This window comes from Ranitomeya variabilis, chromosome 6 (assembly GCF_051348905.1).
Source record: "Ranitomeya variabilis isolate aRanVar5 chromosome 6, aRanVar5.hap1, whole genome shotgun sequence".
Classification (NCBI taxonomy): domain Eukaryota; kingdom Metazoa; phylum Chordata; class Amphibia; order Anura; family Dendrobatidae; genus Ranitomeya; species Ranitomeya variabilis.
The window spans coordinates 549,546,151-549,571,681 of NC_135237.1; the positions used below are offsets into that span (position 1 = coordinate 549,546,151).

At 49.8% G+C, this 25,531-nt stretch overlaps 1 protein-coding gene across 1 annotated transcript in view; it reads left to right on the forward strand.

Annotated features, from left to right (window-relative positions):
• PHF20L1 (PHD finger protein 20 like 1) overlaps window positions 1–25,531 on the forward strand; it is a 102,006-nt gene that overhangs the window by 76,173 nt on the left and 302 nt on the right. Inside the window, exons 12-20 of the mRNA XM_077271259.1 lie at window positions 3,462–3,677; window positions 10,413–10,466; window positions 10,757–10,852; window positions 11,919–12,083; window positions 13,473–13,654; window positions 14,071–14,170; window positions 14,528–14,723; window positions 19,194–19,485; window positions 19,671–19,821. Of these exons, the coding sequence (XP_077127374.1) occupies window positions 3,462–3,677; window positions 10,413–10,466; window positions 10,757–10,852; window positions 11,919–12,083; window positions 13,473–13,654; window positions 14,071–14,170; window positions 14,528–14,723; window positions 19,194–19,485; window positions 19,671–19,821 (1,452 nt within the window). The remainder of the gene's footprint in view (window positions 1–3,461; window positions 3,678–10,412; window positions 10,467–10,756; window positions 10,853–11,918; window positions 12,084–13,472; window positions 13,655–14,070; window positions 14,171–14,527; window positions 14,724–19,193; window positions 19,486–19,670; window positions 19,822–25,531) is intronic.

Here is a 25,531-nt window from a genome sequence, read left to right on the forward strand (position 1 = left end):
GCTGTTGCCCTTGCCTATTCCTAAGAGGCCTTGGACACACATCTCGATGGATTTTATTTCAGATCTGCCTGTTTCCCAGAAGATGTCTGTCATCTGGGTGGTCTGTGACCGTTTCTCTAAAATGGTCCATTTGGTTCCTCTGCCCAAGTTGCCTTCTTCTTTTGAGTTGGTTCCTCTGTTTTTTCAGAATGTTGTCCGATTGCACGGTATTCCTGAGAATATTGTTTCTGACAGAGGTACCCAATTTGTGTCTAGATTTTGGCGGGCATTCTGTGCTAGGATGGGCATAGATTTGTCTTTTTCATCTGCTTTTCACCCTCAGACTAATGGCCAGACCGAGCGGACTAATCAGACCCTGGAGACATATCTGAGGTGTTTTGTCTCTGCTGACCAGGATGATTGGGTTGCTTTTTTGCCATTGGCAGAGTTCGCCCTCAATAATCGGGCCAGCTCTTCCACCTTGGTGTCCCCGTTTTTCTGTAATTCGGGGTTTCACCCTCGATTTTCCTCCGGTCAGGTGGAATCCTCGGATTGTCCTGGAGTGGATGCGGTGGTGGAGAGATTGCATCACATCTGGGGGCAGGTTATGGACAATTTGAAGTTGTCCCAGGAGAAGACTCAGCGTTTTGCCAACCGTCATCGTCGTGTTGGTTCTCGGCTTTGTGTTGGAGATTTGGTCTGGTTGTCTTCTCGTTTTGTCCCTATGAGGGTCTCTTCTCCTAAGTTTAAACCTCGGTTCATCGGCCCTTATAGAATATTGGAGATTCTTAATCCTGTTTCTTTCCGTTTGGACCTCCCTGCGTCCTTTTCCATTCATAACGTTTTTCATCGGTCGTTATTGCGCAGGTATGAGGTGCCTGTTGTACCTTCAGTTGAGCCTCCTGCTCCGGTGTTGGTTGAGGGTGAGTTGGAGTACGTTGTGGAGAAAATTTTGGACTCTCGTGTTTCCAGACGGAGACTCCAGTATCTGGTCAACTGGAAGGGTTACGGCCAGGAGGATAATTCTTGGGTCAATGCATCTGATGTTCATGCTTCTGATCTTGTTCGTGCCTTCCATAGGGCTCATCCTGGTCGCCCTGGTGGATCTGGTGAGGGTTCGGTGCCCCCTCCTTGAGGGGGGGGTACTGTTGTGAATTTGGATTCTGGGCTCCCCCGGTGGCCGCTTGTGGAATTGGACTTGTCATCCTCTTTCCTGTTTCACCTGGTTCCATCAGTAGTGGGTGTCGCTATTTAAGCTCATTTCTCTGGTGGTTTCTTGCCGGTCAACAATGTTATCTGATGCCTCTCAGTGCTTGTTCCTGCTTCTGACAACTACTAGATAAGTTGGACTGTTGTCCATGTTTCTTTTGCCTATTTGTTCCAGTTCACAGCTGAAGTTTTGTTACTGTGTCTGGAAAGCTCTCGTTGATCAGGGATTGCTACTCTGGTGTTATGAGTTAATGCCAGAGTTTAAGGTAATCTCTGGATGGTGTTTTGTTAGTGTTTTTCTGCTGACCATGAAAGTATACTATCTGTCTTCTGCTATCTAGTAAGCGGACCTCAAATTTGCTAAGACTATTTTCCTGCTGCGTTTGTTGTTTCATCTGAACTCACCGTCATTATATGTGGGGGGCTACTGTCTGCTTTTGAAATATTTCTCTAGAGGTGAGCCAGGTCTTATATTTCCCTCTGCTAGCTATTTAGGTCTTAGGCCAGAGCTGGGCATCTAGCAATAAATAGGAAATGCTACCTGGCTATTTCTAGTTGCGCGGCAGGCTTAGTTCATGGTCAGTATAGTTCCATCTTCCGAGAGCTTGTCCCTCTATAGGCTTGCTATGATCTCTGCTTGCAGAGATCATGACAATAGAGGTGTTATCAGTGATTGTACAGGAGGAGGAGTTGAGCTGTGACATCTACGGTGAATGGTGCATCCTGTGCTATCTACTCTATATAGAGGTGTTATCAGTGATTGTACAGGAGCAGGAGGTGAGCTGTGACATCACCTATTGTGAATGGTGGATCCTGTGCTGTCTACTGTATATAGAGGTGTTTTGTCAGTGATTGTACAGGAGGGGGAGGTGAGCTGTGACATCACCTATTGTGAATGGTGGATCCTGTGTTATCTACTGTATATAGAGGTGTTATCAGTCACTGTACAGGAGGAGGAGGTGAGCTGTGACATCACCTATTGTGAATGGGGGATCCTGTGTGATCTACTGTATATAGAGGTGTGATCAGTGATTGTACAGGAGCAGGAGGTGAGCTGTGACCTCACCTATTGTGAATGGTGGATCCTGTGCTATCTACTGTATATAGAGGTGATATCAGTCAGTGTACAGGAGGAGGAGGTGAGCTGTGACATCACCTATTGTGAATGATGGATCCCGTGTTATCTACTGTATATAGAGGGGGAGGTGAGCTGTGACATCACCTATTGGGAATGGTGGATCCTGTGTTATCTACTGTATATAGAGGTGTTATCAGTCACTGTACAGGAGGAGGAGGTGAGCTGTGACATCACCTATTGTGAATGGGGGATCCTGTGTGATCTACTGTATATAGAGGTGTGATCAGTGATTGTACAGGAGGAGGTGAGCTGTGACATCACCTATTGTGAATGGGGGATCCTGTGTGATCTACTGTATATAGAGGTGTTATCAGTGATTGTACAGGAGGAGGAGGTGAGCTGTGACATCACCTATTGTGAATGGTGGACCCTGTGTAATCTACTGTATATAGAGGTGTTATCAGTCATTGTACAGGAGGAGGAGGTGAGCTGTGACATACTGACATTACCTATTGTGAATGGTGGACCCTGTGTTATCTACTGTATATAGAGGTGTTATCAGTGATTGTACAGGAGGAGGAGGTGAGCTGTGACATCACCTATTGTGAATGGTGGATCCTGTGTTATCTACTGTATATAGAGGTGTTATCAGTCATTGTACAGGAGGAGGAGGTGAGCTGTGACATCACCTATTGTGAATGGTGGATCCTGTTATCTACTGTACATAGAGGTGTTATCAGTCACTGTAATCTTGATTGTAATGATAGTGAGACTGCCCAAAAGTATTCTGTAAGGAGCTGGAAATATATAGCCATTGTGGAAAAAAAATATAATCTTTTTTTTTAGATTAAAAACCAGACACAAGAAAAAAAATACACTCAACAAAACACTAAATTTGTGTGAATTTAGGCAATTGTGGTTCTCCCTAGTAATAACTTGATTTTTATTTTCCTATAATATTTATCCAATATTCTATAAAGCGACATCTTGTGCTCCTTTGTGAAGACCAGGTCTATACAATCATTACAGCGACACTCCAGGATATAGTGATGGACGCTAATCTTTGGGAATTTGTGTAGAAATTGCAAAGATTTTCTTAATTTGTTTCTTTTATTACTTTAGAGTTTTTAAATTCAATTTTTTCCTACTTGTCATATTAGTATCAGTATATGTCAACCTTTCCTCTGTTCCGCAGCCCCGGAGTCTCATCCGCTCTCATTACTCACCGCCTTGGCGTTACCAAATAACCTGAAACCGCCTAAACCAAGCAAGAAGAAAAAGTCCTCTGCTCTCCCGAGCGCGGAAACGACGGAGACGTTGTCATGTGCTGCTGCAGAAAACAAACTCTCTGATAGTTTGCAGGAAAAGATAATAAAGAAAGTAAATGATAAAGACAAGCAGCCGGAAGTCGGTAAAGTACTGAAGCTTTTATGTACAAACAACAAGATGGTTCTTAAGGCAGATTTCATCCAATTCTCAAAAGTAGCTAAAACCCAGCCCACGTCACATTGATCAGTGCTCCTATATACCAACGCACATGTATGGGGAAAATAATAATTAATGTGCATACCCTATATACACACACTAATACTTTTTTTTTGTCCTGCACTTATCCTGAGTTACATCCTGTATTATACCCCAGAGCTGCACTCACTATTCTGCTGGTGCAGTCACTGTGTACATACATTACATTACTGATCCTGAGTTACCTCCTGTATTATACTCCAGAGCTGAACTCACTATTCTGCTGGTGCAGTCACTGTGTACATACATTACATTACTGATCCTGAGTTACATCCTGTATTATACTCCAGAGCTGCATTCACTATTCTGCTGGTGCAGTCACTGTGTACATACATTACATTACTGATCCTGAGTTACATCCTGTATTATACCCCAGAGCTGCACTCACTGTTCTGCTGGTGCAGACACTGTGTACATACATTACTGATCCTGAGTTACACCCTGTATTATACCCCAGAGCTGCGCTCACTATTCTGCTGGTGCAGTCACTGTGTACATACATTACTGATCCTGAGTTACATCCTGTATTATACCCCAGAGCTGCACTCACTATTCTGCTGGTGCAGTCACTGTGTTCATACATTACATTACTGATCCTGAGTTACATCCTGTATTATACCCCAGAGCTGCGCTCACTATTCTGCTGGTGCAGTCACTGTGTACATACATTACATTACTGACCCTGAGTTACATCCTGTATTATACCCCAGAGCTGCACTCACTATTCTGCTGTGCAGTCACTGTGTACATACATTACATTACTGATCCTGAGTTACATCCTGTATTATACCCCAGAGCTGCGCTCACTATTCTGCTGGTGCAGTCACTGTGTACATACATTACATTACTGACCCTGAGTTACATCCTGTATTATACCCCAGAGCTGCACTCACTATTCTGCTGGTGCAGTCACTGTGTACATACATTACATTACTGACCCTGAGTTACATCCTGTATTATACCCCAGAGCTGCACTCACTATTCTGCTGGTGCAGTCACTGTGTACATACATTACATTACTGATCCTGCGTTACATCCTGTATTATACTCCAGAGCTGAACTCACTATTCTGCTGTGCAGTCACTGTGTACATACTTTACATTACTGATCCTGAGTTACATCCTGTATTATACCCCAGAGCTGCACTCACTATTCTGCTGGTGCAGTCACTGTGTACATACATTACATTACTGATCCTGAGTTACATCCTGTAATATACTCCAGAGCTGCACTCACTATTCTGCTGGTGCAGTCACTGTGTACATACATTACATTACTGATCCTGAGTTACCTCCTGTATTATACCCCAGGGCTGTACTCACGATTCTGCTGGTGCAGTCACTGTGCACATACATTACATTACTGATCCTGAGTTACATCCTGTATTATACCCCAGAGCTGCACTCACTATTCTGCTGGTGCAGTCACTGTGTACATACATTACATTACTGATCCTGAGCTACATCCTGTATTATACTCCAGAGCTGCACTCACTATTCTGCTGGTGCAGTCACTGTGTACATACATTACATTACTGATCCTGAGTTACATCCTGTATTATACTGCAGAACTGCACTCACTATTCTGCTGGTGCAGTCACTGTGTACTTACATTATATTACTGATCCTGAGTTACATCCTGTATTATACTCCAGAGCTGCACTCACTATTCTGCTGGTGCAGTCACTGTGTACATACATTACATTACTGATCCTGAGTTACATCCTGTATTATACTCCAGAGCTGCACTCACTATTCTGCTAGTGCAGTCACTGTGTACATACATTACATTACTGATCCTGAGATACATCCTGTATTATACTCCAGAGCTGCACTCACTATTCTGCTGGTGCAGTCACTGTGTACATACATTACATTACTGATCCTGAGTTACATCCTGTATTATACTCCAGAGCTGCACTCACTATTCTGCTGGTGCAGTCACTGTGTACATACATTACTGATCCTGAGTTACATCCTGTAATATACTCCAGAGCTGCACTCACTATTCTGCTGGTGCAGTCACTGTGTACATACATTACATTACTGATCCTGAGTTACCTCCTGTATTATACTCCTTAGCTGCACTCACTATTCTGCTGGTGCAGTCACTGTGTACATACATTACATTACTGATCCTCAGTTACATCCTGTATTATACTGCAGAGCTGCACTCACTATTCTGCTGGTGCAGTCACTGTGTACATACATTACATTACTGATCCTGAGTTACATCCTGTAATATACTCCAGAGCTGCACTCACTATTCTGCTGGTGCAGTCACTGTGTACATACATTACATTACTGATCCTGAGTTACCTCCTGTATTATACCCCAGGGCTGTACTCACGATTCTGCTGGTGCAGTCACTGTGCACATACATTACATTACTGATCCTGAGTTACATCCTGTATTATACCCCAGAGCTGCACTCACTATTCTGCTGGTGCAGTCACTGTGTACATACATTACATTACTGATCCTGAGCTACATCCTGTATTATACTCCAGAGCTGCACTCACTATTCTGCTGGTGCAGTCACTGTGTACATACATTACATTACTGATCCTGAGTTACATCCTGTATTATACTGCAGAACTGCACTCACTATTCTGCTGGTGCAGTCACTGTGTACTTACATTATATTACTGATCCTGAGTTACATCCTGTATTATACTCCAGAGCTGCACTCACTATTCTGCTGGTGCAGTCACTGTGTACATACATTACATTACATTACTGATCCTGAGTTACATCCTGTATTATACTCCAGAGCTGCACTCACTATTCTGCTGGTGCAGTCACTGTGTACATACATTACTGATCCTGAGTTACATCCTGTAATATACTCCAGAGCTGCACTCACTATTCTGCTGGTGCAGTCACTGTGTACATACATTACATTACTGATCCTCAGTTACATCCTGTATTATACTGCAGAGCTGCACTCACTATTCTGCTGGTGCAGTCACTGTGTACATACATTACATTACTGATCCTGAGTTACCTCCTGTATTATACTCCAGAGCTGCACTCACTATTCTGCTGGTGCAGTCACTGTGTACATACGTTACATTACTGATCCTGAGTTACATCCTGTATTATACCCCAGAGCTGCACTCACTATTCTGCTGGTGCAGTCACTGTGTACATACATTACATTACTGATCCTGAGCTACATCCTGTATTATACTCCAGAGCTGCACTCACTATTCTGCTGGTGCAGTCACTGTGTACATACATTACATTACTGATCCTGAGTTACATCCTGTATTATACTCCAGAGCTGCACTCACTATTCTGCTGGTGCAGTCACTGTGTACATACATTACATTACTGATCCTGAGCTACATCCTGTATTATACTCCAGAGCTGCACTCACTATTCTGCTGGTGCAGTCACTGTGTACATACATTACATTACTGATCCTGAGTTACATCCTGTATTATACTCCAGAGCTGCACTCACTATTCTGCTGGTGCAGTCACTGTGTACATACATTACATTACTGATCCTGAGTTACATCCTGTATTATACTCCAGAGCTGCACTCACTATTCTGCTGGTGCAGTCACTGTGTACATACATTACATTACTGATCCTGAGTTACATCCTGTATTATACCCCAGAGCTGCACTCACTATTCGGCTGGTGCAGTCACTGTGTACATACATTACATTACTCATCCTGAGTTACATCCTGTATTATACCCCAGAGCTGCACTCACTATTCTGCTGGTGCAGTCACTGTGTACATACATTACATTACTGATCCTGAGTTACATCCTGTATTATACCTCAGAGCTGCACTCACTCTTCTGCTGGTGCAGTCACTGTGTACTTACATTATATTACTGATCCTGAGTTACATCCTGTATTATACTCCAGAGCTGCACTCACTATTCTGCTGGTGCAGTCACTGTGTACACACATTACATTACTGATCCTGAGTTACATCCTGTATTATACCTCAGAGCTGCACTCACTATTCTGCTGGTGCAGTCACTGTGTACTTACATTATATTACTGATCCTGAGTTACATCCTGTATTATACTCCAGAGCTGCACTCACTATTCTGCTGGTGCAGTCACTGTGTACACACATTACATTACTGATCCTGAGTTACATCCTGTATTATACCCCAGAGCTGCACTCACTATTCTGCTGGTGCAGTCACTGTGTACATACATTACATTACTGATCCCGAGTTACATCCTGTATTATACTCCAGAGCTGCACTCACTATTCTGCTGGTGCAGTCACTGTGTACATACATTACATTACATTACTGATCCTGAGTTACATCCTGTATTATACTCCAGAGCTGCACTCACTATTCTGCTGGTGCAGTCACTGTGTACATACATTACATTACTGATCCTGAGTTACATCCTGTAATATACTCCAGAGCTGCACTCACTATTCTGCTGGTGCAGTCACTGTGTACATACATTACATTACTGATCCTGAGTTACCTCCTGTATTATACTTCAGAGCTGCACTCACTATTCTGCTGGTGCAGTCACTGTGTACATACGTTACATTACTGATCCTGAGTTACATCCTGTATTATACCCCAGAGCTGCACTCACTATTCTGCTGGTGCAGTCACTGTGTACATACATTACATTACTGATCCTGAGTTACATCCTGTATTATACCCCAGAGCTGCACTCACTATTCTGCTGGTGCAGTCACTGTGTACATACATTACATTACTGATCCTGAGTTACATCCTGTATTATACCCCAGAGCTGCACTCACTATTCTGCTGGTGCAGTCACTGTGTACATACGTTACATTACTGATCCTGAGTTACATCCTGTATTATACCCCAGAGCTGCACTCACTATTCTGCTGGTGCAGTCACTGTGTACATACATTACATTACTGATCCTGAGTTACATCCTGTATTATACCCCAGAGCTGCACTCACTATTCTACTGGTGCAGTCACTGTGTACATACATTACTGGTCCTGAGTTACATCCTGTATTATACTCCAGAGCTGCACTCACTATTCTGCTGGTGCAGTCACTGTGTACATACGTTACATTACTGATCCTGAGTTACATCCTGTATTATACCCCAGAGCTGCACTCACTATTCTGCTGGTGCAGTCACTGTGTACATACATTACATTACTGATCCTGAGTTACATCCTGTATTATACCCCAGAGCTGCACTCACTATTCTGCTGGTGCAGTCACTGTGTACATATATTACATTACTGATCCTGAGTTACATCCTGTATTATACTCCAGAGCTGCACTCACTATTCTGCTGGTGCAGTCACTGTGCACATACATTACACTACTGATCCTGAGTTACATCCTGTATTATACCCCAGAGCTGCACTCACTATTCTGCTGGTGCGGACACTGTGTACATAGATTACATTACTGATCCTGAGTTACATCCTGTATTATACTCCAGAGCTGCACTCACTATTCTGCTGGTGCAGTCACTGTGTACATACATTACATTTCTGATCCTGAGTTACATCCTGTATTATACCCCAGAGCTGCACTCACTATTCTGCTGGTGCAGTCACTGTGTGCATACATTACATTACTGATCCTGAGTTACATCCTGTATTATACCCCAGAGCTGCACTCACTATTCTGCTGGTGCAGTCACTGTGTACATACATTACATTACTGATCCTGAGTTACATCCTGTATTATACTCCAGAGCTGCACTCACTATTCTGCTGGTGCAGTCACTGTGTACATACATTACTGATCCTGAGTTACATCCTGTATTATACCCCAGAGCTGCACTCACTATTCTGCTGGTGCAGTCACTGTGTACATACATTACATTACTGATCCTGAGTTACATCCTGTATTATACTCCAGAGCTGCACTCACTATTCTGCTGGTGCAGTCACTGTGTACATACATTACATTACTGATCCTGAGTTACATCCTGTATTATACCCCAGAGCTGCACTCACTATTCTGCTGGTGCAGTCACTGTGTACATACGTTACATTACTGATCCTGAGTTACATCCTGTATTATACCCCAGAGCTGCACTCACTATTCTGCTGGTGCAGTCACTGTGTACATACATTACATTACTGATCCTGAGTTACATCCTGTATTATACCCCAGAGCTGCACTCACTATTCTGCTGGTGCAGTCACTGTGTACATACATTACATTACTGATCCTGTGTCATAATGGCTGTAAAATCCATTTTGAAAGTTTTCTTACAATATTGATGGTTATATCGGGTCGGACACTTTGCAGTTTATTTTGTAGTGCCGCGGCCTCATCTGGTTGTAGTGTTGTGTTTGTAGCTTAGTGCTGCCCGTCGTACAGATTTGGCGGCAATGTGCCCTCACTGTATGGAGCAGTCTGGAGAGCTGAGCTCGTGCTGTATAGTGGGGTACTGGCTGTGTTACATGAAGGAACAGATGGGCTCTAGCTCGGAGTCTTCTGAGGAAGTAGAGGCATAAATGAAGGAGAGAAGCATTGCTCTGTGCTTGTGGTTAATAATGTGCAGTTTGTATTGTCATATCTGCTGCAGTCATGGCTTGTTGTGGTAATAGCCGGATGCGGCTCACCCGGCGCCCCTCACTGACGGTGGGCTTTATTTTACCTTTTACCTCCAACAGGAGCCATAAAAAGTGACAAGAAAGTAAAGACCGAAGACAAAACATCTTCTGCAGGTAATAATATTATTATTATTATTGTTTTCTTTTCTCACTCTTGCATTGACACATAGTCCATCTGATCAGAGCTCCGGCCCTTTAAATGTGGATTCTGTAGAGAAGGTTCAATCGGTGCAGAAGGAGGTCCTCTGGTCGGAAGTTAAATGAGGGCCACGCTAGAAGTGGGGGGGACACATCAATAAATCCTGTTACTGTATTTTCTGAAATGTGACCCCCTGGTGACTACAATGTGATGACATGTTGGGGGGGATATCCTGTAAGTTTGACCTCTTGAGTTTTTCTTCCAGGGAAGAAGAAAGAAAAAGATAAAGAAAGGAAAGAGAAGAAGGAGAAGGATCACTCCAAATCCAAACAGAAGAAGAAGAAAAAGAAGAAGAAGAAAAGTAATGTATTGCTATTAATGATGAACGAATGTGCACTGATAAGGTGTTATCTGAGCATGCTCTAGTGCTAACTCAGTGACTTCTGCATGCTCGAATAATATGTTCGAGTTCTCGCGGCTGCATGTTTCGCGGCTATTCACAGTCAACAGTCTGTTTGTTAGGGAATCCCTTTGAACAGCCGCGAAGACTCAAAAATATTTTTCGAGCACGCCGAAGTCTCTTGGATAGGACTCGAGCATGCTCAGCTAACACCTTATCCAAGCATGTCTGCTCATCACTAATGTTCTTATCTCATTTGCATGGGTTTTCCACCGGTCTCTTCCACATCATAGGTGCCGATGACATTATGGCCTCACACAGCTGCCGAAATGCGCATATGGACAGCGGCTATTGTGCCCGTGTGCTGTTCGGTAAGACACATGATACCTGCCTTTCGTGCATGGATCTCATCCGACAAGTGAGGGCTTTATCGTCATCAGCACCACTGAATTCCACCATTCCGGAATAAACATATTTTGTATCACAGGATCAAGTCTCCGCAGAGTCTAGAAATAGGGAAAATAAATTGTTAAAATAATGTAAAAATATTTATATAGATAGATAGACATCACCAGCTGCATAAAAGTCCATTCTACCAAAATATAGAATCTTCTTTATAGAGGAAAGTATGTAAAGAAAGATACTGAAATGCCGGAATCGCTGTTTTCTAGTTATTGCAAATAACACTCTGCGTAAGTAATAAAGCTATAGAAACATTGTGTATACACCAAGATGGTTATAATAAAAATGTCCGCACAGTACCAAGAACAAATCCTCACTCCGCTCCATCGGTGGGAAAATACAGTAGTTCTGGGCCTCAGAGAACGGCCACAAACACAGGATATAGTTATTAATTTTACAAAGTTCCAAAAGTTGTAAGCCTTTATATTAGTAAATATTCTGGCACCTCCTGTTACACAGTATGTGGGATCCGGCGCTTTCTATAGGGGTCCCCGGTGGTCTGTGCACCCCATGTTTTTCTGGTATCTTGCTCTCTTTAAATACTTGTTGTCCCTCTCGTTTACAGAACATTCGGACTATGAAGGAGTGTCCTTGGACTTCTTGGAGAGGAGCGTCTCTCCGGTCATACTCTCATCCTCCAGTTCTGTTGTTCCAAACAACACTCTGACAGTAAAGAACGCAACCTTCCAGTTCCCATGCGCCATATTGTCTGTGGATCTCACTGGAGAAAGTACGTTCAAACCCTGCAACGTCACTTAATTCTCTCTCTCCACAGTGGCTTGCAAAAGTATTCACCTCCCTTGGCGTTTTTCGTGTTTTGCTATCTCACAACCTGGAATTTCACTGGTTTTTTTTAAGGGTTTGTATCAGTTTGTGTAAAGAACATGCCTACGATTATGAACATTTGGTTTTCTTTTTGTTGTGAAGCAAATAACAAATAGGACAACATAACTGAAAACTTCAGTGTGCAAAAGTATTCACCCCCTTAAAGTCAGTAGAGGGGGTGAATAGTTGAATAGAGTAGAATGAGTAGAGGGGGTGAATAGTTTGTAGAGCTTCCTTTTGCCGCAATTACAGCTGCAAATCGCTTTGGATGAGGTTTCTACATCTTGCCACTGGGATTTTTGCCCATTCCTCAAGGTAAAACCGATCCATCTTCTTCAAGCTAGATGGTTTCCTCTGGTTAACAGCAATCTTCAAGTCTGACCACAAATTCTCAGTTGGATTAAAGTCTGGGCTTTGACCAGGCCACTCTGAAACATTTATACATTTCCTCTTAATCCACTCGAGGGTTGCTGTAGCAGAATGTTTTGGGTCATTGTTAATGTATTAAGATGGAGTTTCATCTTCCAACAAGACAGACTGAAACAGATTTTGCTCTAGAATATCTCTGTATCTTGCACCATCCATCTTCCCCACAACTTGGACCATTTTCCCTGTCCCTGCTGCTGAAAAACATTCCCACAACATGGTGCTGTCACCACTATGCTTCACTGTGGGGATGGTGTTCTTGGGGTAATGAGCTGCGTTGGTTGGTTGCCAGACATAGCGTTTACCTTGGTGGCCAATAACTTAAATTTTGGTCTCATTTGACCGTAGCACCGTCCTCCATACATTTGAGGAGTCTACCACATCCAAACTCAAGATAAACCTTACAATTTGTGTGTGTATGTGTGTAAGTAATGACTTTTTTCTGCCCACTCGTCCATAAAAGCCAACTCTATGGAGTGTACTGTGGTCGTAATGTAACAAAATAGGAAAAAAGACAAGGTGGGAGATGAATCCTTTTACAAGCCACTGTAGCTATGCGTCTTCCATGTATGTATCTGTCTCGTACCTCTCTTTATGTATCTCTTCATTAGTTTCGCGTCTGTCCGTGTCGCGTCTGTCCGTGTCGCGTCTGTCCGTGTCGCGTCTGTCCGTGTCGCGTCGCACCCTCCGTCTCGCATCTGTCTCCCCTGCTAATGCCAAACATTAAAGTTTTTTTGTAAAAATTGCCAGCAGTACTGAAATGCTTAAACAGCAGCGGTCTGAGCTTGAGCCAGTCGCTGCCTTTAGAGAGAAATGCCGGCTGTATAAAACCGCTCCTGAGCTTTTCTCTCTGCTGTTTTTCCACCAGCCCTTTCCAACATGGAATTCCTTGACGACTCGTCTACCGAGAGTCTGATCCTCAGCGGTGATGAGTACAACCAGGAGTTCGACTCCACAAACTTTGAGGAGTCACAAGACGAGGAGGAAGGCGCCGGTGAGATCGTCAGGTGTGTGTGCCAGATGGATGAGGAGAACGGCTTCATGATTCAGGTGGGTCCCCGATCCTTCTGCGATTCTAAACCTTAGAGAACTTAACCCTTTAGCGACCTGTGGCGTACATTTTCATCACAGGTCTTGGTTAGGAGCCTGTAGAGCGGGGCTCAGGAGCTAGTCCTCTCCATACCAGGCACAAGCTGCATGTGTTTCACTGCCTGCCAGCCGCCTCTAACAGCAGCGACCGGAGCTGCCTCTGATCGCTGCTGTGTAACTATACATATGCCTTTTTGTCGGTGTGCAATCATGGCAGCCGGGGAACCAGCTGAAGGCTGTCATGGTTGCCATCTTACTCCTCATGTGAATCGCAGCTTCGTCCCAGGCTTCATAGATCATCCGTTAGGCTATACCATGTACAATGACATTTTGTAATTCCCGTTACACAACAATTCTTTATTTCATCTGTATTGCAGTGCGAGGAGTGTCTGTGTTGGCAGCACAGCATTTGCATGGGGCTTCTGGAGGACAGTATTCCCGAGCAGTACATCTGCTATGTGTGCAGCGACCCGCCAGGTAAGGAAAGGATTCAGCTCATATACAGCACCATGGAATCAATGGTGCTATATCAATAAATAATAATAGTAATAATATCTAGTCTAGTCCATTCAGTGCAGCCTCCGATTCTCCAGGACTTCAGCAGAATATGCACTGTACGGAGGGAAGTTAAAAGGCAGGAAGGCTCAGCACGGCACATGTGCAGCTTTTGCAATAAATTAAATGGTTAATATGTATAGTTAAAAATGTGCCACCATCCTGAGAATGGCTGTTAGTGGTGCTGATATGGCGATGTCCTCTTATTTATGTACTTTTATCATTTTAAGTTTTGCAGCTCTTTTTCAGATCTTTTTTTCCTTTGCCTTCAATTTGCAGGACAACGATGGAGCGCGAGATACAAGTACGACAGGGATTGGTTTAATAGCGGACGCATGTGCGGCCTCTCCTTCATAAACGAGAACTACTCTTACCTGAACGCCAAGAAGATCGTATCTACGCACCATCTCCTGGCCGACGTGTACGGCGTGACCGAAATACTTCACGGACTGCAGCTAAAATTCGGGATTCTGAAGTAAGTGATGACTTTCAATCTAATCCTTTTTGTGACTCGTTTATCCACCTGGACATAATCTATAAAGACTGAGGAGTAAATTTGCAATTACTGCACTATATTTGCTTTATGTTGCATCCTACTTCTTGACTCCAGTCACATCCAGAGCTGCATGCAAAACAGTTGTTCAAGCTGCCACTTGGGATCTGTCAGCAATGAGTTCACGTGCTCCTAACACTTTGTGTGTCTATCTATTTGTGAAGTGTAGCTTGTAGAGTGGCTTGCCAGAGTCTATCTGAATGGAGACTGCATTGGTCAGCTAGGAAAGCTGAGCAGTCTGTGTGTTGGAGCTGCAGAGTAATGTGTGGAAGCTGCAGCCGGTTCAGTGTGAACTTCCCCCAGATTTGAATACTTCTGTTTGGTGTTGGAGCTGGGGCTAAAGGGGTATACTGCGACTGGTGGGATCATGCCTCTCTTTGCTCTGGTAGAAAGGCCTGTAATTTGATCGAGTGAGCCTGCATTGACATATGTGCCTGCTAAATTAAATGTTTATTTGCTGTGATACCTTTGTTTCCAGAAGATGTTTTTGGTTATGAATTCCTGGTTTTATTAAAGCAATAAAACTGCACATGTTTGGACCAAACTGCATTGCCTGTGTGAACGCAATCTAATGCCCACCTGAAAGTGAGAATTCCTACACTTGGTGGAGAATGCGGGCAAGAAATCCCAGAGAGCACAGGTGATTGCAGTGTATGGATTGGATTTCCTAGATAAAGATGGCTACAGCGTTGCAGACATGGTCTGAAAGCATGGAGGTGCTGTCCTGCTGGAAGGTGACATTTGCCTCGGTATTATGGTGTCACAGCTATGGTTCAGAGGAGCACTTAGAGCTGGGAGCCGTCTCTTTAAGTTGAGTTGTGTGGAGGAGAACCAGGGTCCACCATGCCGGGGCCCAATGAACTGCCGCTTAGGCCAGCACATTGCCTTCTTTGACTACCCTGCCTGCAGTGCTGTTCCTCATCCTGGTGAGGCGCCCCAGGAGTACCAGGTTACTGTGAAACGGTGTCCAAGTGACGAGACTTAGGGATGTTTGTGCCCCTGGAAAAGGCCACACTTCAGCATGTGCTAGTCCCTGGTGTGGGGGTAAGGTGTATCGATGGCAGTGCCAAGGACTATCCCATGGCTAAGGTGAACATATGCACAGACTGGTTCCATGTCCCACAAAGAGGGAGTGGTCAAAGACTTACTGCGTGCTATGGGATTTGTGGGCTGAAGTGGTAGCGCCCAGTAGTTCAGTATGCTGCCAGGAATCAGCTGTGGCGACAAGGTCACAGGATGTGCAGGCGGCAGGGCCTGTGTTGTGCGTGATGTGGTCTGTAGGTGGCAGAGCATTGGGTGTAGTCTGTAGGTGGCAGAGCATTGGGTGTAGTCTGTAGGTGGCAGAGCATTGGGTGTAGTCTGTAGGTGGCAGAGCATTGGGTGTAGTCTGTAGGTGGCAGAGCATTGGGTGTAGTCTGTAGGTGGCAGAGCATTGGGTGTAGTCTGTAGGTGGCAGAGCATTGCGTGTAGTCTGTAGGTGGCAGAGCTTTGGGTGTAGTCTGTAGGTGGCAGAGCATTGCGTGTAGTCTGTAGGTGGCAGAGCATTGGGTGTAGTCTGTAGGTGGCAGAGCATTGCGTGTAGTCTGTAGGTGGCAGAGCATTGGGTGTAATCTGTAGGTGGCAGAGCATTGGGTGTAGTCTGTAGGTGGCAGAGCTTTGGGTGTAGTCTGTAGGTGGCAGAGCGTTGCGTGTAGTCTGTAGGTGGCAGAGCATTGGGTGTAGTCTGTAGGTGGCAGAGCATTGCGTGTAGTCTGTAGGTGGCAGAGCATTGGGTGTAGTCTGTAGGTGGCAGAGCTTTGGGTGTAGTCTGTAGGTGGCAGAGCATTGGGTGTAGTCTGTAGGTGGCAGAGCTTTGGGTGTAGTCTGTAGGTGGCAGAGCATTGGGTGTAGTCTATAGGTGGCAGAGCATTGGGTGTAGTCTGTAGGTGGCAGAGCTTTGGGTGTAGTCTGTAGGTGGCAGAGCATTGCGTGTAGTCTGTAGGTGGCAGAGCTTTGGGTGTAGTCTGTAGGTGGCAGAGCATTGCGTGTAGTCTGTAGGTGGCAGAGCATTGGGTGTAGTCTGTAGGTGGCAGAGCTTTGGGTGTAGTCTGTAGGTGGCAGAGCATTGGGTGTAGTCTATAGGTGGCAGAGCATTGGGTGTAGTCTGTAGGTGGCAGAGCTTTGGGTGTAGTCTGTAGGTGGCAGAGCATTGCGTGTAGTCTGTAGGTGGCAGAGCATTGGGTGTAGTCTGTAGGTGGCAGAGCTTTGGGTGTAGTCTGTAGGTGGCAGAGCTTTGGGTGTAGTCTGTAGGTGGCAGAGCATTGGGTGTAGTCTGTAGGTGGCAGAGCTTTGGGTGTAGTCTGTAGGTGGCAGAGCATTGGGTGTAGTCTGTAGGTGGCAGAGCATTGGGTGTAGTCTGTAGGTGGCAGAGCTTTGGGTGTAGTCTGTAGGTGGCAGAGCATTGGGTGTAGTCTGTAGGTGGCAGAGCATTGCGTGTAGTCTGTAGGTGGCAGAGCATTGGGTGTAATCTGTAGGTGGCAGAGCTTTGTATGTAATCTGTTGGTAGCAGAGCCCTATATGAATGGTGTACCCAAGGAGCTGGGATTCAATAAGCAGATTAGGTAGAGTGGCTTCTCTGTTGGTATTGTGGGTTAGCCGATGATGCTCAGCCCTCGGGTTTGGGCAGAAGGGGGGGAGGATGTAGCATCTGGGGAATTTATAGGATTAAATACCAGTTCTGCGGGGTCTTGATTAGATGCACCAGAAGGTAGTAGATTCATGAAGTGGCAGTCTCCTGAGGGAGTGTCCGTCTGCTGAATGAAGCAGAGTCAACTGTACTGCTGGTGAGTGATCAGCCAAAATGTGAGCTGGAGCTGGGAGAGAGACATGCCAGGGTCTCCCTCTGAATGGAGACTGCACGGGTAAGCTGAGAAAGCGGAGTTGTCTGTTTGTGTTGGAGCTACAGACCAACATATGGAAGGTGCAGCCTGTTCAGTGTGAACTGTCCCTAGAGTTGAATACTTCTGTCTGGTGCTGGAGGCTCCTGGAGCTCAGACTGAATTAGATACAGAGACTGGTGGGATCGTGCCTCTCTTTGTTCTGGGAGAAAGTACTGTAATCTGTTCAGGTGAGACCATACTGTCTTCGCATTCCTTGACCGCGACACCGCAAAAACACTAGTGCATGTCCTTATCATCTCCCGCCTTGACTACTGCAACCTCCTACTCTCTGGCCTCCCCTCTGGCACCCCTCCAATCCATCCTACACTCTGCTGCCTGATTAATCCACCTGTCTCCCCGTTATTCCCCGGCCTCTCCCCTATGCCAAGCCCTTCACTGGCTTCCTATCTTCCAGAGACTCCAGTTCAAAACCCTCACAATGACATATAAAGCCATCCACAACCAGTCTCCTCCATACATCTGTGACATGGCCTTCCGGTACTTACCTACACGCAACCTCCGATCCTCTCAAGACCTCCTTCTCTACTCCCCTCTTATCTCTTCTTCCCAAAACCACATCCAAGACTTCTCCCGTGCTTCCCCCATACTCTGGAACTCTCTACCCCAACACATCAGACTCTCGCCTACCATAGAAACCTTCAAAAAGAACCTGAAGATTCACCTCTTCCGACAAGCCTACAGCCTGCTGTGATCCTCAACCTACTGAACCGCCGCACGACCAGCTCTACCCTCTCCTAGTGCATCCTCACCCATCCCCTGCAGACTGTGAGCCCTCGCGGGCAGGGTCCTCCCTCCTTATGTACCTGTGTGCCTTGTTTTTTGCTCATGTTTATTGTACTTGACTATATTTGCCCCTTTCACATGTAAAGCGCCATGGAATAAATGGCGCTATAAAAATGTATAATAATAATATGTACCCTGCTACATGTACTGTCTATTTGCTGTGTTATCTTTGTCCCCAGAAGAGGCCGTGTTTGCTTTTGAGTCCCTTGGAAGTTTATGAAAGCAATAAAGAACTTGAATAGCACTTCAGGGAACTCCAGTCTGCTTTCCCTTGGAGACACCTTGCTGATGCAGTATTACTACCTTGTGTCCTGTTGCTGTACTCACTTTTGTAATGATGTATTACCTGTGACATAAAACTATTTTCCACAACCTCACCTTTTTAGTAGTTTGGCCGTTCCTCGCCCAGTTTTAGCCTCCTACACGGCTGTTTCTTGTAGTCATTTGAAAATGATGATCGTTATTGTTTGGCATAATTGGGTTCTCATACACCTGACTATCCCATAAAATCCCTGACTGTGTGTGTTACGGTACCAAGAAGTATTGATGAAGGCAAAGGGCCGTCACCAAATAGTGATGTGATTTTAATTTATTTTTTATTCATTTATTTTGCATTTTGTTAGTTGATGAAAACTAAATGTTGACCCTTCTATTGTTGACCACTTTGCAGGAACAAAGACCACCCTGACCTTCGACTCTGGTCCCTTCAAGGAAAAGGTACTCGCAGTCAGAACCATAAAGGGTCAACAAACAAGCTGGGCAAGACGGATGAGACGTACATAACCAACGAGCATAGCTACCAGAAGCCCCAGGATTCCGGCGGAGAAAACAAAACGCCAAACGACATCGGAAAGTCTGAGGCAAACAACGGTGTATTGGTGGACGGCCACAAGAGTAACTTTCACGCCGATGCGAAGAGACGACTCTCAGATCATGTAAATACAGAGAGACGGACTGAGCAGGTGAGAGACGAACCATTAAAGTCCTCAGGGACACAGCGGCGATTGCTGCTCTACAGTGTGGAATCAGCCACCGTAAAGCACCTCAAGTCTCATCTTCATAGACCGATATGTGGGAGGTGGGGGAGACCGGAGGAAACTGCTGACCCCATTATGTGGCGAAACCTCATCCATCTACTCTATTCCAGGCTGTATCAGCCGACGTGTGCAATGACAAGAAGGCGGCGGAGGAGCAGCTGGACTCGCACCTCCAGTGGCAGCTCAATCTTCTCACTCACATCGAGAACGTCCAGAATGAAGTCACCAGCCGCATGGACCTCATAGAGAAGGAAGTAGATGGTACGGACATGTGGTTTCTTTTCACGTCTCTCCACTTTATTTTCATTAGTTTCTTTCCCACACCCTTTACAGTCAAACGTCAGTTACAGACGACCGTAGAATATCTCACCCGAGAAAATCGGGCCGATTTATGCTAATCACACTCTGATCAAACTCTGGTCAGACTCGCATCATATTCTGCTACAATCCTCATGGATGAGGAGATGGAGGAAAAAAACTCCATCTTCTCCATTCTCTCAGCGCACGGAAATCATCCTGCACTCCGATGTCATCCAAGTGCAGGCCGATGGTTTCCACAGACTCATTGGCTCATTTTTCATCAGACAGACACAGGGCAAGTGCTAGCCATCAAAATGCCGGATAGCATTAACGCTCATCTGCACAAGCCCTTACTCTCTCTTATGCATCTCGGCTGGTGCCGTCTTACTTATTCTCCCACACCCACTCTGTCGCCCTGGCCCTCTCATGTAGCTTACTCGCTGCTTGCACTCTCTTCTATCATGCCCTCTTAATTCAGCCTTGTCTCTTTCTCATGCCCACTCACATCGGTCTCCTCGCTCACTCGCGTCAGCCTCTCGCCGGCTCCCTCCCCTCTCGTCTCGCCGGCTCCCTCCCCTCTCGTCTCGCTGGCTCCCTCCCCTCTCATCTCGTTGGCTCCCTCCCCTCTTGTCTCGCCGGCTCCCTCCCCTCTCGTCTCGCCGGCTCCCTCCCCTCTCATCTCGTTGGCTCCCTCCCCTCTTGTCTCGCCGGCTCCCTCCTCTCTTGTCTCGTTGGCTCCCTCCTCTCGCCGGCTCCCTCCCCTTTCTTCTCGCCGGCTCCCTCCCCTCTCTTCTCGCCGGCTCCCTCCCCTCTCTTCTCGCCGGCTCCCTCCCCTCTCTTCTCGCCGGCTCCCTCCCCTCTCTTCTCGCCGGCTCCCTCCCCTCTCGTCTCGCCGGCTCCCTCCCCTCTCGTCTCGCCGGCTCCCTCCCCTCTCATCTCGTTGGCTCCCTCCCCTCCCTTCTCCTCCCCCGGCTCCCTCCCCTCTCGCCGGCTCCCTCCCCTCTCATCACGTTGGCTCCCTCCCCTCTCGTCTCGCCGGCTCCCTCCTCTCTCATCTCGTTGGCTCCCTCCCCTCCCTTCTCCTCTCCCCGGCTCCCTCCCCTCTTGCCGGCTCCCTCCCCTCTCATCTCGTTGGCTCCCTCCCCTCCCTTCTCCTCCCCCGGCTCCCTCCCCTCTCGCCGGCTCCCTCCCCTCTCATCTCGTTGGCTCCCTCCCCTCTCGTCTCGCCGGCTCCCTCCTCTCTCATCTCGTTGGCTCCCTCCCCTCCCTTCTCCTCTCCCCGGCTCCCTCCCCTCTTGCCGGCTCCCTCCCCTCTCATCTCGTTGGCTCCCTCCCCTCTCGTCTCGCCGGCTCCCTCCCCTCTCGTCTCGCCGGGTCCCTCCCCTCTCGTCTGCTCCCTCCCCTCTCGTCTTGCCGGCCCCCTCCCCTCTCGTCTCGACGACTCCCTCCCTGCTCGTCTCGACGACTCCCTCCCTGCTCGTCTCGCCGGCTCCCTCCCTTCTCGTCTCGCCGGCTCCCTCCCTTCTCGTCTCGCCGGCTCCCTCCTCTCTCATCTCGTTGGCTCCCTCCCTTCTCCTCTCCCCGGCTCCCTCCCCTCTTGCCGGCTCCCTCCCCTCTCATCTCGCCGGCTCCCTCCTCTCTTGTCTCGTTGGCTCCCTCCTCTCACCGGCTCCCTCCCCTTTCTTCTCGCCGGCTCCCTCCCCTCTCTTCTCGCCGGCTCCCTCCCCTCTCTTCTCGCCGGCTCCCTCCCCTCTCTTCTCGCCGGCTCCCTCCCCTCTCTTCTCGCCGGCTCCCTCACCTCTCTTCTCGCCGGCTCCCTCCCCTCTCTTCTCGCCGGCTCCCTCCCCTCTCGTCTCGCCGGCTCCCTCCCCTTTCGTCTCGCCGGCTCCCTCCCCTCTCATCTCGTTGGCTCCCTCCCCTCCCTTCTCCTCCCCCGGCTCCCTCCCCTCTCGCCGGCTCCCTCCCCTCTCATCTCGTTGGCTCCCTCCCCTCTCGTCTCCCTCCTCTCTCATCTCGTTGGCTCCCTCCCCTCCCTTCTCCTCTCCCCGGCTCCCTCCCCTCTTGCCGGCTCCCTCCCCTCTCATCTCGTTGGCTCCCTCCCCTCTCGTCTCGCCGGCTCCCTCCTCTCTTGTCTCGTTGGCTCCCTCCTCTCGCCGGCTCCCTCCCCTTTCTTCTCGCCGGCTCCCTTCCCTCTCTTCTCGCCAGCTCCCTCCCCTCTCTTCTCGCCGGCTCCCTCCCCTCTCTTCTCGCCGGCTCCCTCCCCTCTCTTCTTGCCGGCTCCCTCCCCTCTCTTCTCGCCGGCTCCCTCCCCTCTCTTCTCGCCGGCTCCCTCCCCTCTCTTCTCGCCGGCTCCCTCCCCTCTCGTTGGCTCCCTCCCCTCTCGTCTTGCCGGCCCTCTCGCCGGCCCCTTCCCCTCTCGTCTTACCGGCCCCCTCTCGTCTCGACGACTCCCTCCCCTCTCGTCTCGCCGGCTCCCTCCCTTCTCGTCTCGCCGGCTCCCTCCCCTCTCGTCTCGCCGGCTCCCTCCCCTCTCGTCTCGCCGGGTCCCTCCCCTCTCGTCTGCTCCCTCCCCTCTCGTCTTGCCGGCCCCCTCCCCTCTCGTCTCGACGACTCCCTCCCTTCTCCAAGAAAGTAGTAAAGAACCAGCGCTCCTTCCAGGTGTAATGTTCCAAAAATATAAACTTTATTGAGCCATGTAACAGCAACGTTTCGACCCGAAGGTCTTTGTCAAGCTTGACAAAGACCTTCGGGTCGAAACGTTGCTGTTACATGGCTCAATAAAGTTTATATTTTTGAAACATTACACCTGGAAGGAGCGCTGGTTCTTTACTACTTTCTTGGACTTTGGATTATCCAGCAAGGTTCTCTGGATCAGGACCGGGCGCCCTAACTTGTGAGTGCTGTTAGTCTCTCTTTTCTTTTGCTGACTCCCTCCCTTCTCGTCTCGCCGGCTCCCTCCCTTCTCGTCTCGCCGGCTCCCTCCCTTCTCGTCTCGCCGGCTCCCTCCTCTCTCATCTCGTTGGCTCCCTCCCCTCCCTTCTCCTCTCCCCGGCTCCCTCCCCTCTTGCCGGCTCCCTCCCCTCTCATCTCGTTGGCTCCCTCCCCTCTCGTCTCGCCGGCTCCCTCCTCTCTTGTCTCGTTGGCTCCCTCCTCTCGCCGGCTCCCTCCCCTTTCTTCTCGCCGGCTCCCTTCCCTCTCTTCTCACCGGCTCCCTCCCCTCTCTTCTCGCCGGCTCCCTCCCCTCTCTTCTCGCCGGCTCCCTCCCCTCTCTTCTCGCCGGCTCCCTCCCCTCTCTTCTCGCCGGCTCCCTCCCCTCTCGTTGGCTCCCTCCCCTCTCGTCTTGCCGGCCCCTCCCCTCTCGCCAGCCCCCTCCCCTCTCGTCTTACCGGCCCCCTCTCGTCTCGACGACTCCCTCCCCTCTCGTCTCGCCGGCTCCCTCCCTTCTCGTCTCGCCGGCTCCCTCCCCTCTCGTCTGCTCCCTCCTCTCTCGTCTCGCCGGGTCCCTCCCCTCTCGTCTGCTCCCTCCCCTCTCGTCTTGCCGGCCCCCTCCCCTCTCGTCTCAACGACTCCCTCCCTTCTCGTCTCGCCGGCTCCCTCCCCTCTCGTCTCGCCGGCTCCCTCCCCTCTCGTCTCGCCGGCTCCCTCCCCTCTCGCCTCGCCGGCTCCCTCCCCTCTCGCCTGCTCCCTCCCCTCTCGTCTTGCCGGCCCCCTCCCCTCTCGTCTCGACGACTCCCTCCCTTCTTGTCTCGCCGGCTCCCTCCCTTCTCGTCTCGCCGGCTCCCTCCCCTCTCGCCTCGTCTCGCCGACTCCCTCCCCTCTCGTCTCGCCGGCTCTCCTCCCTTCTCGTCCCGCCGGCTCCCCTCCCTTCTCGTCCCGCCGGCTCCCCTCCCCGCTCGTCCCGCCGGCTCCCCTCCCCTCTCGTCCCTCCGGCTCCCCTCCCTTCTCGTCCCTCCGGCTCCCCTCCCTTCTCGTCCCGCCGGCTCCCCTCCCCGCTCGTCCCGCCGGCTCCCCTCCCCTCTCGTCCCGCCGGCTCCCCTCCCTTCTCGTCCCTCCGGCTCCCCTCCCTTCTCGTCCCGCCGGCTCCCCTCCCCGCTCGTCCCGCCGGCTCCCCTCCCCGCTCGTCCCGCCGGCTCCCCTCCCCGCTCGTCCCGCCGGCTCCCCTCCCCGCTCGTCCCGCCGGCTCCCCTCCCCGCTCGTCCCGCCGGCTCCCCTCCCCGCTCGTCCCGCCGGCTCCCCTCCCTTCTTGTCCCGCCGGCTCCCCTCCCCGCTCGTCCCGCTGGCTCCCCTCCCTTCTCGTCCCGCCGGCTCCCCTCCCTTCTCGTCCCTCCGGCTCCCCTCCCCGCTCGTCCCTCCGGCTCCCCTCCCTTCTCGTCCCGCCGGCTCCCCTCCCCGCTCGTCCCGCCGGCTCCCCTCCCTTCTCGTCCCGCCGGCTCCCCTCCCTTCTCGTCCCGCCGGCTCCCCTCCCCGCTCGTCCCGCCGGCTCCCCTCCCTTCTCGTCCCGCCGGCTCCCCTCCCTTCTCGTCCCGCCGGCTCCCCTCCCCGCTCGTCCCGCCGGCTCCCCTCCCTTCTCGTCCCGCCGGCTCCCCTCCCTTCTCGTCCCGCCGGCTCCCCTCCCCGCTCGTCCCGCCGGCTCCCCTCCCTTCTCGTCCCGCCGGCTCCCCTCCCTTCTCGTCCCGCCGGCTCCCCTCCCTTCTCGTCCCTCCGGCTCCCCTCCCCGCTCGTCCCTCCGGCTCCCCTCCCTTCTCGTCCCGCCGGCTCCCCTCCCCGCTCGTCCCGCTGGCTCCCCTCCCTTCTCGTCCCGCCGGCTCCCCTCCCTTCTCGTCCCGCCGGCTCCCCTCCCCGCTCGTCCCGCCGGCTCCCCTCCCTTCTCGTCCCGCCGGCTCCCCTCCCTTCTCGTCCCGCCGGCTCCCCTCCCCGCTCGTCCCGCTGGCTCCCCTCCCTTCTCGTCCCGCCGGCTCCCCTCCCTTCTCGTCCCTCCGGCTCCCCTCCCCGCTCGTCCCTCCGGCTCCCCTCCCTTCTCGTCCCGCCGGCTCCCCTCCCCGCTCGTCCCGCTGGCTCCCCTCCCTTCTCGTCCCGCCGGCTCCCCTCCCTTTTCGTCCCGCCGGCTCCCCTCCCCGCTCGTCCCGCTGGCTCCCCTCCCTTCTCGTCCCGCCGGCTCCCCTCTCGTCCCGCCGGCTCCCCTCCCTTCTCGTCCCTCCGGCTCCCCTCCCCGCTCGTCCCTCCGGCTCCCCTCCCTTCTCGTCCCGCCGGCTCACTCTCCTCCCTGCCTACTCTAGGTTTTTCTCATCCATCAGTGTTCGGTACATTGGGGAATAGTGTCTTTAGTAGGTTTTTCAGAGTGCAGATATAATGTTTCTGGTTAGACAATCACTCTTAGTATACTTTTGTTGTTTTTGTCCATTTTTCTGGCTATCATGGTACCAAAATATAATTTTTTATTGTACAACATAGAAGCTATAAAATATGTGTAAATGTATATACGTAACCAATCTCCTCTTGTAAGAAGTAATCTCACAAACAAGCTGATCAGTGTCCTCAGTGCTGAGACGCCCAGCGGTCGCCGGTTATCTACAAGAGAATCTCCAGCAATTGTCCTGTTCCCCTGCAGCGCCCCCGCAGGAGAAATAAATGATGACACCATCCATCACTAACATTCTGACATGTTTACAGC